At 36.8% G+C, this 17714-nt stretch overlaps 1 protein-coding gene across 2 annotated transcripts; it reads left to right on the top strand.

The window, feature by feature from the left end:
* The first annotated feature begins 379 nt into the window (after positions 1 to 379).
* Positions 380 to 12919, top strand: LOC115918888 (acid-sensing ion channel 1B-like). Of its 2 annotated transcripts, none has more exons than XM_030993475.1 (10): positions 380 to 896; positions 1592 to 1762; positions 4395 to 4574; positions 5926 to 6050; positions 6538 to 6725; positions 7274 to 7418; positions 8373 to 8429; positions 9388 to 9577; positions 11194 to 11281; positions 12571 to 12674. In XM_030993475.1, exons 1-9 carry the CDS (start codon positions 679 to 681, stop codon positions 11240 to 11242), a joined length of 1323 nt encoding a protein of 440 aa, XP_030849335.1. In that variant the 5' UTR covers positions 380 to 678; the 3' UTR covers positions 11243 to 11281; positions 12571 to 12674. The 2 variants fall into 2 exon arrangements, with proteins under 2 accessions (XP_030849335.1, XP_030849329.1); XM_030993469.1 differs by having other exon boundaries at positions 382 to 896; positions 11190 to 11281; positions 12571 to 12919.
* Positions 12920 to 17714: the final 4795 nt, after the last annotated feature.

Here is a 17714-nt window from a genome sequence, read left to right as displayed (position 1 = left end):
AAGATTGATGAGCAAGCATTTGTAACTACCTAGAGATAAAAACAAATTTGGAGAAGATCCCTTACTGAAGAAGGAAAATAACAACGTCTCAAATATCGATACTCACCTTGTATACATATTTTGTATGTAGCCCACTTTACTACAGAGAATACATTTTTTTTGGTATATACCCACACATTTCGTTTTTGCTCATCACGTGCAGGTATTGAAGGATAAAAGACATAGTGCCTTGACTCAAGTTACATAACTACCATACATCGATTAAATTACTTTGACATAATATTACACTGAATTGAATACCCGCACCTTTTTAGAATACCCACAATGTTAAAGGATAATCATTTTTTCTATAGGTAAGAATATATATTATAAGTTTGTCAAGGACAGTACTTTCATTGGCGGCTTGGCCATCATCCATATAGTTTGTTGTCATTTGCAGTGCTCTTACCAAAACTACACGTTATACTGTTAGCGCTGTACAAATTTGAAACACGTCAAGAGAACGTAAATGTTGGTTTGCGCCTTCAGGTCGTTATAATTAATTGTACTCAGTTTTATATCATCTGTAAGCGCTGGGTCTTACTCGTATATGTTTTATGGGCGAATAATTAACCTGAAGTAGCCTTTCTGGAAAATTGTGAGCGAAAAAAAAAATTAAATCGCAAAACAAAACCACAGATGATGATGAACGGAAACAACGCCCAAACATCACCCGCCGACGATGTCTCCGTAGAGTTAGGGATGGTTAGCAACGAAGGCGTGATGTTCGATAAGAAACATTCGCGTATTCACCTCGTTTCGTCTTGGTGGTTGGCGTTGTCTCGCAGTGCCCCGGAAGGAATAGGTGTGCCAGGAATCAAGTACATCCTCGTGTCAAGGGAGAGTCGGTGCAGAAGGTGAGAAAATACTACAAACGATGATGATAATTACAATCATATTCTCCAGTGATTTATTTTTCAATGATATAATTTGACTCTAAAAGATGGAAATGCTCGTCAAAATTTAATGGCCAAAAACCCCATATTTTTGCAGTTTGCTTGAAGAGACTAGTTTATTGTTAAAGGGCTATGCTCTCTAATGCATTTATATCATTTTGATATGTTATAATTTACACTTAACTGGGCATTAGATATGTCAACTGCGTCGCTCAGCGCATTCAAGGAATAAGTCTTACCAGTTAACCCGCGCATTATACTTTGGCCGAGCATGGACTTACTAGAAATGGGCCGAGTGTGGCAAAGGTAGAAACATGGACTTACTAGACATGGTAGAACCATGTCTTACCAAATGACGTAAGCGCTGGGATTTGAACCCCGTGCCTCTCTTTCCCCTCCCCCTTCCTAATATATTTGTGTGTGTGTGTGTGTGTGTGCGTCTCTCTCTCTCTCTCTCTTTCTTCTCTTTAACGATCTCTCTCTCTCTCTCTCTCCTTTCTTCACTCGATCCCTCCGCCCCACCTTATCTCTCTCTCTCTCCCTTTTCCCCTCTCTTTCTCTCTGTTTGTTCCCCCTCCCTTGCTGTTTCTACTAAATATCTATCTGTATATCTATTTTTGCTCGATCATTTCTTTCTCTCGCTCTCTCCTCTTCAGGATGGGCTGGTTATGCATCCTAACGTTAGCCTTGACAGCATTCATATCCTTAACCGCCGAGAGGGCTATTTACTACTCCACCTTCCCTCTCTCGGTGGACATTAGCTCAAACGTGACAGCAGATGGGCTAACTTTTCCCAAAGTTATCATCTGTAACTTTAATTCGTTTGTGTGAGTATTAAAGCTTATATATCTGATCTCTTTCAAAACTATTTTAGTTAATACCGTGAGTCCTTAATACAAACAAATGATATCATTGTCCTTGTTTAGTGTTGTTTTGTTTTGTTTTTCTTCCATCATCTATTTCTTATTCTACTTCTCCTTCCTCTTCTTTCTGATCTCCAGGGAAGATCAGCTCCACGTATACAAGTGCAGCTGACAATGATCTATCCAGCTGTCTATTTTCTTCTTTTTTTTCGCTGTACATTCTTCAATTTTATATATATATATATATATATATTGGCTGTAGCGTAACAAATATCGTTTGTTCGTTTCAGTTTCTTTCTGTCAAAACACAAAAACGTCATAATGGAGAACAAAGAATACGTTTTCCTCACTGTATGCAAGTATGCAATCATGAGGTTGTACATTCATAATATTTTTTTGGCATTAACTAATATCGTGAATGTTAAATTAATTAAATTATAATCATTTTCAATGTATCCCCCCCCCCAGGCCCACTAGGTTATGGCAATAGCTGACTGGATAGACATTCCCCCACCCCCCCCCCACTCAGTGTTATTTAGGGTACGCATATGCGTGTTCCAAGCGACCCCCTCCCCCTTTTCAGCAAAAGTCCGGTGTGTAAAGTCAATACGGGTCCACCTATTTCTTTTGTTATACGAGCCTTTTTCAGCACCCCTCCCCCTTTTCAACGAAAGTCCGGTGTGTAAAGTCAATACGGGTAGACCTTTTTATTTTCTTACGAGCCGGAGAGTTTGGGAACACGCATGGTATCACTCCGTTCACGGAGTAGGGGGGGGGGGCGGGAGACATTCATGTTATATCACATGCCCAGTCTGTGTCACGATCGCAGAGAGTTTGGAATATCAACCTAAAATAATTTCAGTAGCCTTGCCTATCACTAAGTACTAACAAATGCGAACAATAAAATATTACACATTGTCTCTCACATTTTTTTATCATTTCATTTATCTTTTCCCCACTTACGCTTGCTTTTCTCTCTAATTGTGGGACAGATCAATTTTTTAATTTTATTTACTGCGTGTTTTACATTCATTTATTTATTTTTATTTGACCCGTGCCTTGTGTGTCTTGTCCTCGGCATGTCTCTTGTTAAACACTTGAGAAAAAAAAAACACAGCTGCATATTTTATTGATGATTATAAATGATTTTATTTACTGTGTTTTTTAACATTAATTTATTCATTTTTATTTGACCTGTGCCCTGTGTGCCCTGTCCTCGTCGTGTCTCATGTTAAACACTTGAGACAAAAAAAAACAGCTGCATATTTTATTGATGATTATAAATGATTACTCATCCTACTTAAATTACGACGTAATTCAGTTTTTAGACGGGTATACCATTACAAGCTACGCTTTTCAACAAGCCTCTCATTTTTACATGTCACATAGAAAAAGTCTTTATATTAACCTTTAATTAAGTTCAAACTGTCAAATTTGTTTAATTGTCAATAATGTTACTTCAAAAATGCAATTGTTATTATGTTGTTTCCAGATGTAATATCCTCCATTTTCCATTTTGTTATATCGTTTGTTTCTTTTGTTTACATTTAAGCATGTGAAAATAAACTCAAATTCAATTCAATTCAATCCGAAGATTATCTCTATGGTTTACACTCAGGGAACCACTGGCGTAGAAAACGGGGGGTGTGGGGGGGGGGGGGGGGGGACTGTGATTGGGAGGGGGTTAGCCCCTGGCCAAAAATGTGGTGCGGCGGGAATATCGTTCCGCCCCCCCCCCCACTTTTTATGGCTGAAAACCCCTTATTTTTTTGCATTTAGAATGATTGTCCTTTTCCCTTTGGATAGGTGCGCCCTTTTCTTTTCACCATAGAATATAGCGACTTCAAGCATCTTTGTCTGCAATTTCACTCAAAGCTTGCTCGCATTTTAAGTTATAATGTATAATATTTTTTAAATAATTTTGTATTAAAGATCGTTTCAGTCTTTCATGATAAGGATTGTTTTTATCTCTTTATAAGATGTAATATTTTGCACTTCACAAATCTAAATAACTTGTTCGCTCGCTCACAAATAAATATTTAGACCATCACACCCAACTGCAAAGTATGATGCTTAAGCAGTATCTTGAACCATGTAAAGAGAAAAACAAATCAATGAAATTAACCCTAAAATCTAGTCATATTCCAGGGGTATAAGGGCCTACCAATGTCTGAAAATGGCATTTTCGCTTTGAGGTTTCCCTTTGTAGTTTAGATAAGCATCAACGGGCCCGCCTCAGGGCGCTTGGTGGGGTTCAGGGGGCAGAGCCCCCAGAAGCTCAGGCCATTTTTTGCCTGACTGTTAATTTGGGAATTTTTAATTTTCCAACAAACGCATACACAAATGTATTATTTACAAAAGAGTGCGAAAAAATCCCGGAAAATCATGTTATTTTATATAGCAACATTTGGAAACCACTGGTATCGAATTAGAAATAAACCTCGTTTGAATTTTATTCGGTGCCCCCTATCAGCACGCCAGTGGTATTTACAATTTATTCGAGTTGATTTCTCAAAGGTATTTTCTATACTTCTATACTTTTGTATACGTCATGGTAAAATGTCACGGTCTGTTTCATTCTGTTTTCCACGTTTAGAAAATCAAAAACTCAGGCCCGACCAGCGATGGACAAATTGTTGAGGATTTACGAGAACACACACTACAATTCCAATGAGACTATTCTTTTGACACAAGAGGAGTTGACGCATCTAAGGAACGTCAATACGACACAGATGTTCGAAGAATTGAAACATCAAAAGGAGGATATGTTTATCAGGTGACAGTAATGATACTAGTAGTAATAGTACTGATAATAATGATGATGAAATAAAAAAAACAATTAAAATAGGGATACATTCAAAGTCATTACACTATTTCAAATATATTAATACTTTCATAAAATCTAAACCTTACTTAATTGCACTAACACCAAAGCTATATTTCTGACAAAAATAAAACCCAGAGCAAAAGGGGGATTATCAATTGACAGAAAATTAATAGAAAAGAGGAGACATGTTGGCTTCGTTGATTAAACGTCTGCCTGTCGGAGCAAAGATCGTGGGTTCGAATCCAGGCCAGGCGGGTGACTGAAGCCAGCATTAGGGACTTTTAGATTTGCATGGACTGATACGTGTGACGTCCATTCAAGGCAGTGCATTAAAAGGACGTCGATCATAGCTGTCGTTGTGCAAATCTAAAAGTCCCTGTGTGTTTAACCAGGGAGGTGAAACTATCTGCCCCTCGCCTGTTTTGTAGGCGCAGGCTAGGTTACAGACAGAAAACATACCGTCGTTACAGTGATTCAGTTTGCTTTTCACCTCCCCGGCACAGGTGACACTAATACTTGATAATCATAATATATTATTTAAAGCCTGTCTGCACTAATTTGGCCAGGAGGGATTAGGCCTCCCTACATGGTCTCTGACAGGTGGTTATCTCTTCAAATTAGCTCTCACTTAAAGGTACTATGTCCCATTTGCAGGCCCCCAAAATTAGAAGGCTAAATTCCAACGGCATTTGAAAGGTAATACTAATTTATAACTTCCCTTAGAACGAAATGGTTTGAAAATGGTTTGAAAAGTGGTAAAATAACGACCATTAGTTGTCGAATCGACTTTAGTGATTGTAATCACTAAAGTTACAGTCTAATTTTCAGACCCTTGAACCGAATGGTCGAACGTATTGTGCTGCGCAAAGATTCAATCAGTTTAATGTTGGCCTTTACAAGAATTGGGTTATTGATGTAGCCAAAATGCTAATGTACCCTTTACAGCTCATTTTATGTATGTTATTACCAAAAAAATAAAAAAGTCAGTCAGTCACTCAATAGTGTCTGACAGTGAAGTCTAGAAGGTAAACGGTGTCCTTGAGTAATTTGAATATAAGGACACTGCTTACGTTAACATTTCACAGATAGGACATATTAAGTGACATGTTTATAATTCCTGTAAAAATCTACATAATTTGATGTTGGCGGCAAACATTTAACATAAGAAAAAGGGGATCATGGGAGACCAACGGGTACCGCGTTTGCACTGTTTGCTATATAGAGGGCGCAAGGAGCTACAGGTAGTGCAGTCCCGCTTTAAAGAGGATTGTCCATCATGTCTTATACTTCCACTTTGCAGGGTGGTATTTGCTGGTGTGCCGGTGAGCTTGGATGACATCATACCAGTGGCCACCACCTTCGGGCGTTGCTATCAGATTAACGACGGTCAAAATGGAAGACAACTCCTCAACTCTTCAGTTGCCGGTAGGGATACCACTACTATTAATAGGGCTACTACAACAACAACAACAACAACTATTACTACTACTACTACTACTACTACTACTACCAGGCGCGTACACAGGATTTTTTCAAGGGGGGGGGGGGGTTAACATTTTTAAATCGGGCCGAAAATTTCGCATCGACTCAGCCAGCCGCTGAATAAGCGGGGGGGGGGGGGGGGGGGGGGGGGTAAAAGTCCGTGCAACAAAGTCCGGCCCGAGAATTGTAAGAAAAGGGGGTGTATTTGACTTTCGACCTGAGAATTCTTTAAAAAGGGGGTGTTTTTTCTTTTTTGCTCTCATCTCTTTGGACTCCTGAAAAATTATTCCGAATTTAGGGGGGTAAATTGAGCATTTTTCCGAATTTAGGGGGGTACATTGAGCATTTTTCCGAAATTAGGGGGGTGTCCAAGGCAGGAAAAGCCCGCGAAATTCTCATTTCTATCTTTTAAACCAAATTATTTATTCAGGAGTGTCATTTGGACTGAGTCTGATCCTAAACACCGAGCAAGATGAGTATTACTACAACACGTACTTGAAAGACTCAGCGGGATTCTCGATTCAACTTCTGGACCAAGATGAAACCAGTGACCTGCACGTACGAGGGTTTCAGGTGGGCCCAGGCACGTCGGCTGATGTTTCAATTACCGCCAAACAGGTGATTGTTTTATACACACATCGGTTGCTTCCTTTGCCTCCCTGCATATGGCCTCTCGATCCTATCTCACACGACTTTTGGCACAAAACAATAGGCGCACCAATATTAATTATGACGGAAGGATTGCTTTGTCCACCAAAATTTAATGACTTTGCATAATTATAAATTTCTTGTTAACTTACGACTTATAAAAAAAAGAAGGTTGTCGTGCCATATTAAATCATAGAATCACCAATGTTCGCGAGATTGTCGTACCACATTTCAATGTACTGTATTTTAATTTATTTTCAAATCTTTTGTAATTCAATTCGTTTCAGCCTTTGGATCCCGCTTTGGATACTATATATTTTGAAAATGTTTTTTCTTCTTCAGATCAACAAGCCAGTTCAATGAATTAATATGCCATTTTGGATTTATAATTCCCAATAAAGTTGCTGCATGGTTCAAAGATTTAGCAGGGATTTTTATCATATTTTCTTTCCTTATTGTAACACTGCTCAAATTCACATTTTTCCCCTCTCTTTTCTTTTGTGCTTATAATCATGTAGCAAAACTATGCGAAGCCGCCGTACGGTGGTTGTGGAGAGAGGAAACTGCAATATTTCGATAAATATTCTCGAATAAAGTGTCTTCTTGAATGCATGACACATACTGTGATAGAAGCGTGTGGATGTAGATCTCCTGCCCTGCCCGGTGAGTACTCTTAAAAAAAAAATCGAGTGATCACTGACGTGACTCCTCTGGAGAGTGAAAAATGTAGTGAAAATAGAGTGAACATCCACTCTTTTCTTCTTAGAGAGTGACTTTGCGCCCACCCTTGGCTCAAGAAATATATAAAGAATATACAAACATAGATACATATGGAGCAGACGCGTTCGCAGGGGGAGGCTTTGGGGGGTTAACCCCCCTCCCCCTTCAATTTTGTTTATGTGTGTATTTTGGAGCAAATCCCCCTTGTTTGTTTTTTTTTTTGTTTTTTTTTTTTTAATTAAAAAAAAAAATGTCCTCTTACCCCCCCCCCCCCCCCACCCGCTTATTCAGCGGCTGGCTGAGTCGTTGCGATTTTTTTTGGGACCCCCCTAAAAAAAGTGTCCTCTTACCCCCCCCCCCCCCCCCCCCCCGCTTATTCAGCGGCTGGCTGAGTCGTTGCGATTTTTTGGGGACCCCCCCCCCCCCCCCCCCCCCAAAAAAAAAAAAAAAAAAAAAAAAAAAAAAAAAAAAATGTCCTCTTACCCGACCCGACCCCCCCCCCGCTTATTCAGCGGCTGACTGAGTCGTTGCGAAATTTTCGGCCCGATTTAAAAATGTTAAACCCTCCCCCTCCTTGAAAAAATCCTGCGTACGCTACTGATAATTATACAGTATAATTATATAAACGTCCGGTATTAATACATTTACCATCTGTTTGTCTAAGATGACGCAAAAGCAAATATGACGGAGAAGAGAAGTTTCATGCTTTAAGTCGTCCAACAGCTCTTATAAAGTGAACATCGACTATTCACTATCGGCAAATAATTTTCGTGATTTATTGTTTCTTTTCCAAACTCTGCCGAGGGAACGCATACCTTGTATTAGTCTCGACGCTTTTTCGCTTATGTTACAATTATATATTATATATATATATATATATATATATTCTGTTACTAGGCAACGCATCTGTGTGTGATCCGATCACTATAGGAACTTGCGCGAATGCTGTGTTCGGTGAGTATGATAGTCATTTATTTATTTTTCATTTGTTTATTAATTCATTAATTTTCATATTCATTTATTTATTATTTCATTTGGTTCGTGATTTTATTATCATTATTGCCACAACAACTAAGAAACGTAATGGGTTACACTAAGTATTAGGCCTAAAATAAAAACTTGTCGTATTGCCCATTGCGACCGACCCAAAAATCTGAAAATCTACGGTCGGTATTTAAAATAATGTAAAAAAATTAAACCTTTTTTTTAGATTTTTTTTGTAATTCATGAATAAAAATATATGTATTTTGTTTGTTTAAATGGGATATAAATGCATAAAATCAAACTATTCCAAAATTCTCACTCGTGCAAACCATGGATAATTATGAGGTGAAAATGATATCAATGGAATGATGACGCTGAAGCACATGTATTTAAGCATTAAAAACTGAAAAATATCAGCTAAAAGAGGGCGGGAAAAAAGAAAAAAACACATTCAAATCTGAAAATATCGGCCCAAAGAGGGCGACAAAAAAAAAAGTATAAAAAAAAAATTCCGACCGACTGACCCATGTTTTGGCACCCAAAGGGCAATATAACAAGTTTTTATTTTAGGCCTTAGTATGGATGAAAGGCCGAAAATTCATAATGCAAACAAAAATCTTAATATCCGTATTTAGCCAGATACACACGAGCCGTAATTTTGAGTGTATTCTTTATAATTATATCGTCATTAAAACAAATTATAGAATGCATCCCTCATTTCATCACTTTTCTGCATCCCTAATTTTTAAAAAAAAATTACCGTAAAAGTAAGGAAGTAAAGAAATAAATATACAAATAAATATTTTAATATATATAAATTAATGAATAGGTAAATACACAATAGATAGATACATAAAAATTAATAAATACATATTAACGAATAAATAATTGTCAGATTTTCATGGCCAAACGATTAATCCTTTCTCAGAAGAGATAACTAGCACACACCACGCAGAACTTTGTCAATGCCCCATGAACTGTGAGGAAAGGGATTTCCCCGTTTCTGTTTCAACGGCCAAGTACCCGTCAGCCTTTCGGGCCGGTCTCCTTGAAAAGTACATCAGTGAAGGCCTGCTGGACAACATCAGTTTTAAGTCTGCAAATTTGTCGGTCATTGAGTAAGTATTGCTAGCAGTAGAGCTAGTAGAGGCTATGGCACGCACTCGGTGCCATAGAGTTCAATTAATACAAACTAATGTCGATCTTATGGTGATTCTTGAGTGTATCGTATATTGAATACTGGAGCATAAAGTTTGATTGATGGATTTTTAAATAACAAAAAAAAAATCCTTACAAAATCAATTATATTTTAATCAATCTATAACAAAAAAGAAGGTTATCGGGGAAGACCGAGTCAAGGTGTAAGATAATATACATTATGATGCAAATCATTCAATGACAATAATGTCAATGAAACAAATACATTTTCACCTTGAGATGAAGTTTTTAAATTTTTTTGTAATATATGTAAATAAATGAATAAGAAGGCTGGATAAATGGGCTTATTTTCTACGTTTATGCCGAAGTCTTGAGTGCTCTGTTCAGGAGTACAAACCACGGCGAATGATATTGGATTCTCGACTCCTACGCAGTGGTTTTAATATTTTTGGAGAGTTGATTCTACTTTTGGAGAGTGTAATATAAGACGAAGCGAACCCGAATACGACGTCCAAATGAATGAATTTCCTCTTTTGTAAAGTGGGAGTGTCCCCCATACACCCCAGGGGTCTCAGTCATATAGACATACCGGAAGCATGCGTGACCACAAGTTTTCCAGACACCCCCTAAACAGGGATTTCTTCTGTAGCCAAAATACACCCTAAATGAGGATTCCGCGTGGGTCCCCCCCCCCCCCGAATTCACACCCTAAACGGGTAGTTAATAAAAGCGTACTCCTAAACAACTGCTGTAAAATTGTAACTTCTTGTGCATTTTGAAGTGCGATATTACAATTTAAGTTGTTTGCAATGAAAATAAATCAAATTGCGCTTTTGATGTAAAATTCAGAATGAAAAAAACAATTTCAATAGAGAAGCAATAGCATCAACCTGTACACTTCCAAATGGGTTTAATACACAGCCATCATAATATTAGTCCTTACTTTGAAAAAAGAAGGAATTACATTTCATCGTCGTCAAGCCTGGTCGTAAAAAAGCAATTCACATGCTGGTACGCAAAGTATAGGGGCTTCTTTATGTGTTTTTATATTAGCAAGCTGACGTAACCGCAAGTTATGGACAACCGGCTTTCCGACCAGCTTTCAATTTGGAGTCGGGATCTAGAAAAAATACCCCTAAACGCGTACAGCAGCAGGATTTTGAAAACTACCACTTTTCTTGAAAATGACGTTTTTAACCCCTTAACGCGGCACCGCACGGAGCGCGTCAATTAAATCTCCAAAATAACACCCTTTTTACGCGTTTTTGGGGGGTCACGTATGCTTACGGTAATTCATATATTTTACCGAGACCCTTAGCCCCTGTCCATACATCCTTAACATGTAGAATTTTGCAGCTGTTCACCATAATATCTAGCGCAGATTTTTTTTTTGTATATCACTCCTAAAAGAGTGGATTTCCACCCTCATCATAGAGTGTTCGTTTCTATTGTTTTCTATACATGATCCTTTACAGGCAATTTTTAGCGTTAATTTTTAACTCTTAAACGAGTGTTTTCCACTCCTGTACATGGCAGTGTTAGCCTCTAATCTCTTTCCCACTTTTTTTACAGGCAGAACTTTGTGGCTGTCAATATTTATTTCAGTGATATCAGTACGACGGTAGTGACCCACCGACCCGCCTATACAGTCTCCTCCTTCATAGGTGAGTAACTTTATTTTCCCTTGAAGTATGTTTTTTTTTGTTTAAATCATAGTAAAGTCGTTTGTTTTTAGACCCGTGCTAGAATTGTAATAAATATTGTGAAGCACATAGTCAATAGAGCTCTGGAGGTAATGTTATTGTGGTATATTCTAATTTTGTGTGACTTTTACAAAGTTCCAATGAAACCTGAAATTACTGATTGTTTTTTTGTAACTTCGTGATGCATTTTTCAATCGTTGACAAGAGAGCACAGCAACTACCATCCATGCATGATGTTTGCATTGAATTCCTGAGGTGATCGTTCTGTACTGTGTATGGCTATGTTGTGCGGATGCTAGTCATTATGCTATCTTTGTACCATTTGTAAATGTATGCCAACTATATCTGGTCTTACAAAAATGTTCTTTTCTTTTTGAAATTTGTGTTTAGATTACAGTGAAATTCATATAAGCTTAGGTGCAAACCTAAAAAGAATACATACAGATTTTATTGAAACTGATTAATAAGTTTTTTACATTTATGATTCTGTACAATTCTCGAAGTTTTTTTTTGGCTTCAAAAGGGTCCCAATTGGCCAAAAATGATGGGGTTCAAATTTTCAGACCCCTCCTTAATCTCCACGGGGGTCCATATTGGGCTCCAAAATTGGGGGATTGTTGAAGTCTTTGGGGATGAAAAATAAATATTTGGGAATGAAAATAATATTGAGTTTTATGAAAAACGAATTTGGGGATTTTCTGTCAAAATTTGGCAACTTTGGGGATATTTAAGTGTCGTTTGGGTGGGGATTTTGTTAAGATTTAACCTGGCAACGCACGCTGAGCTGGGCTGCTCATTTCCTGGATTCAAGTTGCTCACTTTTTTATCAGTCTGGTCTGAGTGTAGTGACAAGCAAAATGGAAGCAAACAGGGCAAAGAAGTTGCGGCAATCCAGTCTCGCATCTTTTTTTACTGGAAGGTATGTTTGAATCATGCAAAAAAGTTGGCATACAGGGTAAATTACCATACATGGGGGTGTAATACGGACGTGTTCATGCACTGCTTTTTATGGTCTCCATTGTGTTAATAGATGCCAGGAAAACATCACCTACGGGGTTCAAATAAACACCCCCAAAAAAATCGGCTCGCCGCTTCGCGGCTCGTGGACATTATTGGTCAACCCCCCCTTAGCAAAAAGCTAGATCCGCCCCTGGATTTGTTTGCAGTACGAAAATGGTCTATTGAAATAAGGCGCCGTGTGCAACGTTACGTAATGACTTCATTAATAATTATGTATCTTCTCATTCTAGCTGACATAGGGGGCTCTCTTGGTCTATTTCTCGGCGGTAGTCTTCTAACAATATATGAAATATTGGACCTCTGTGGACACTCCTTCTCCAGGAAACACTAGAGCCTGATATGATACAGGATACACAAACCCTTACCACCAGGTCGACGATAGCCCGAGAGAAGAGACCGAACATGAAGTTGCCAATATACCGAATGGCCAAAACCATTCGGTCTAGAGTCGGTTTTGCGGTGTGACTGACTCGGTATGAGAAGCGGGAGAAGGGCGATATACAGGTTGAACGAGTCCTATTATTGGGGAGGGGATGATTGACGACATTTTCTCCGGCAACATTTACATCGAACTTATTTTTTTCTCTTTTCCTCATACGAGGCACTTTATTACTTTATATCATTTTAAAAACATTTCATATAGAGTTTAATAACAATATATATATATATATATATATTCGCAATCAACAAACTGATATAATAAAATAGGGGAAACATTAGGAAAGTGGAAGGGAAAGATCAAGGCATGAATATAAATGCGTTAAAGATTCAACTAAGAAAGATTCATCTTGATATTACTTATTAATTGTTCTTGGTTTCTGTATTGCCAATTGACATAAAACATAAAATCGCTTTTGAAAGTCATCCAAATTGAATGACTATTGAAGGATTTACTTCTAAGATGATTAAGTATATACACCTTATAAATTGCATATTGTGCGTAAACAATTAGTACGTTCATGAGCAGAAACTCCGGGTCTTCAATGTTGAAACCAATTAATATGATTTTTTGTCCTAACTCAATATCTTTTTGGAACAAGTTCGTTACCAGATGATGAATTTTTTGCCAAAAGACTGCGACTTGGCGACATCTTAGCAAAATGTGTTTAAACGATTCTGATTCATTGCAATATGTACAAAGCATATCGGATGTAATTTTCCACTTGTAAAGATTATCTTTGAAGGGTAAAACTTTATGAAGCAGTTTGAAAATAAATTGTCTTACTCTGTTGTCTTTGATCTTTTTTAATTTAAAATCTAAAACATGCCTCCACTCAAAATTGATTGGTAGTTGCAGTATTTCCTGCCAAAACAATGACACCGGAGGATTTTCTTTTTGAACTCATTCAAAAGAATATAAAAGTGTTTTGCTTTCATGAGACTTAATTTAATCAAGTCGCAGTTCGATATCTCAAACATTCCTTCAGAAACTTCTGTTGCAATTGTATTAAAATTGGTAAATCTTATTTGTTCTACCCATACTTTTGGAAAAGCTCTTTTTAATTACGAAAGTTTGAAGCTATCTAATAAAGAACTTGTACCCAAACGTTCGAAGAGAGTGTTGCTTGACACCCATTGACCGTTTACAAATACATCACTAACTTTACAGATTCCGTTTACATTCCATTTTTAAAAAAATAAAACATTTCGTTCATGTTTGATGTTACTGTTATACCACAGAATTTCATTACATATGTCTCTTACATTCAGGAAATGAACATATCTTAATTCGCACCAGTATGTGAGTAAGTTAGCATAGAATATTGGTAACTTATACATCTTACATAGCGAGAACATATCTTTGCTTGAGCAGTTTATTTTCAACATTAATGGTATGTCTTGAATAAAACTGATCCAATATCTGAAAAGTATTCTCCATTGCGACTTACCTCCTTTCATATATTTTGAAAACCAAGATAATTGCAATGATTGGAATTTGGTTCAGAATTTGGTTTGGTTTGGATAATCAAACTTATATTATTTCTACCCTTACCAAGTTTTGTAAGTTTTTAAGAATGTGAAAAATTGATTTGTCCCAAATTGCGTTTCATGAGAATGAAGCATAATTATTAGAGCTTACATCTTAGACTTAACACATTCAACAAAGGCCCTAATTCAACCTGTCCACCTTTCATTCTTGAGTTACCGTGCGTAAAAAAAAAAAGAGTTAAAGTTACAAGGGGTATGAATGATTTAGTTGTTAAATGTATTATGTAGTCCAATATATCAGTTTTATTTCTATGCTAATTGCCTTTCAACTTAATATTTTAGCAATATTTAAGCCAATTTGAGATTGTTTCAGAACTCAACTTTAAGTTCATCTTTTAAGTTTGGTTTGAGTCTGAAAATGTATATCCCTCATTCACCAAAATTCAAGATTCAGACATAAATGTGTACAATTACAATAACAATAATAAAACTGGGACTACTTTGAAGAATTTGAAGAAGGCCTCTGCATATGCCTTGGTTTCCATGACGATTACATGACTTATAAAATATAACAATAACTGATGTCAAACGTAACGCACTTCCAAAACATGTGATATTATAGAAGCCCTATTCCATAGTGGATAAATGTTCTTATGGCACTCAACAGCTACTAAAAGGAGTATATCCAAGAATTACAATACACCAGCCTATATAGAATATACTTTGTAAATATCATTATACCGTCGCATGTATAATAGTAATAAGCGATCGATGTATGTATGTCGTTATAATTTGTAAGCTATTTTTTGCAGAAAGTGATAAATGTTACTTCAGTTCAACTCAATTCAATTCTTTTATTCATCCAAATTCACAAGAATAAATGGAAATTTGTTTTTGTCACACATTGTAAAAATAGGTAATAATATATATGCGAAACTATATCGTTGTGTTTATAATCATAAAAGAACCATCAAAATAAAATGTAGACAACATATTTATTATTATTATTCTTATATTCTAGTATTACTCATTGAAAATGATGAAAGGATTGAACATCAGTGTGAAGGAAGGAAGGAAAACCAGGCCAGGGGGGTGTTTCACAAAGATCCCAAGTCGAACTTAACTCTAAGATGGACTTAAATATTATGGAAAGCCATTTGTAGCCTTAAAATAAAATATGTTCAAAGCGAAAATTCAAGTATTTTAGACTTTTTATAAATTCCAGATCAAGAACATGAAATCTCCTTGATAATAGAAAATTATGATTGATTTGAATCGAAATTTTATACCTCTTAAAAAAACTTTTACAAAATATTTTCAAAGATGCTAACGGCTTTCCATAATTTTTCAGTCTAACTTAGAGATAAGTTCAAATTAGGATCTTTGTGAAACACCCCCCAGATCGATACTGGGACCCACATGATCCTCACTCCATTTGGTTGTACAAACGGATTATGAAACATAGTGGCCCGAATTCACAAAGGAGGTTTGTCGACAAACCTCCTTTGTGAATTCGGGCCAGAGAGCCCAAATATAGGCCTGTCCGACATTTCAATGAGCGCATTCTCCTTCCTGACCGTAATAATTCGTTATTTAGATTGTGAGCATAGTAAGCATGGAATTCATGATAAAAAATAAAACTAAGAACATTAAAACTTTGATTTTGTTGCTGTTATGCTTTTCGACAAACTCCTACTTTATGGAGAATTCTTTCCAACGACCGCTTCCTAATTGAATCATTTATTTATTATCATCCATGAAAAGGATTAACCTCGCTTTTAAAGGGCCACTCTATAACCAAAACGGGCTAAAAAATGAAGGGAAAAAAAGACATGTAGAATAATTGTTTTGAGAGGTTGGAATAAATATCAATGATATATATATATATATATATATATATATATATATATATATATATATATATGATATACACATCTTAGCTAGGCCACAAGTCATTTTGTATTTCTTCTAACTATATCGATGATAATTTATTTTCAACAGATATTTTTTTGTTCCTATTTGTGCTTCTGGACCGTATTAAAGAGGGCGTGTTTTATATGCTTATGGCAGGGTCGTCATTCGGCATGGGACTCGTAATTGTTTTATGACTTCTTATTCAGCTGAAGCGAATTCCGATATCAAAAATAGAAAAAAGTTGAGATCTCGATATCGCCTAACTTCTTTAATTTTCTGTTTTTTTCCTTCTAATAGGCCATTTTCGTAATGTAACCAAATTTAATGCATACATCTATGTGAAGTGCCTCAATACAAATTATTCATTCACCTGATAAAAATAATAGTATTTCAATAGACAGAATTCGAACGGCATAAGTTGTTGCCAGGTTGGACAAACGTTTATGGCTTGACCTACCTAGCAACACTTAATATATGCAGTTTGCATTCTGTCTATTGAAATACTAATATTCTTATCGGGTGAATGAAATAATTTGTATTGAGGCACTTCACAAAGACGTATGCGTTAAATTTGGTTACATTACGAAAATGGCCTATTGCTCCCATCTGTAGTCTAAGCGTACTGATGTTCTTTTTGTGCGTGTGTACAAGTTGTGGTGTGTGTGCGCGTGTGTATGTGTGTGTAGTTGGGTTGGAGTAGGACTATTGCGAAGTATGAATATGAATGAGGTCTCGCGGTTTAGTGGTTTACTATTCACTTGACTCTCAATGCAAGGGTTGAGCGTTCAAATCTCAGCCCGGCACTGCATGATGTCCTTTGACAAAAAATTAATCAAAATTTGCCACTCTCCATCCAGGTGTAAATAGGTACCTGTAAATTTCTTCCTGCGATCCTCTTTTTAAAATTCCTCTAATAATTTGGTCCATCACTGAATTACCCACGAAATACAGGTGCCTCGTACCATAATGGTTCGAGAGGGCACAGAATTGAAATCTGAATACAATTCATCTCACATGGGGTTGCAATTGCACCTCTACACATCAGAATGAACGCCCCACACCCGTTTCAAACCAGGGTGGTTTATTCGATGCTACCCAATAACCTGATGCAACAACATTAATGCTCCAAGAACAATCTAAAATCTATGGCATAACAGTTTGGTCCAAACCTTTCAGCTGTTTCCCAACAAATGTCAAATATGAGGGCATAATTATGAAGAGAAATCATTTTCTGGAAACATTCTTCAATTATATTCTTCCAAACTGACGTAAAATGAACAAGAAATCTCACAAACGAGTTTTTACCTCTACCACAACTCAACCTTCTCTTTAAAGTAGACACCCGAAGAAAATTCACAACTGATAATTATGGACAAATTATATATGGATGGATAGATTTTCTCCTGAAAAACAGGAATAATTTGCTGACGAATCATATAGATATCATGGAAAGGCGTAAAATTAAATTTTGGGGCTAGCCGTGTCTCGCATGTGACGTCACAAATCTTGATGCTCTACGGAGGACCGTGGA

This window comes from Strongylocentrotus purpuratus, unplaced genomic scaffold (genome assembly GCF_000002235.5).
Source record: "Strongylocentrotus purpuratus isolate Spur 01 unplaced genomic scaffold, Spur_5.0 spur5_contig_848, whole genome shotgun sequence".
Lineage (NCBI taxonomy): Eukaryota > Metazoa > Echinodermata > Echinoidea > Camarodonta > Strongylocentrotidae > Strongylocentrotus > Strongylocentrotus purpuratus.
Note: the sequence above shows the minus strand (reverse complement) of the source record. Positions and strands in the feature narration are given on the sequence as shown.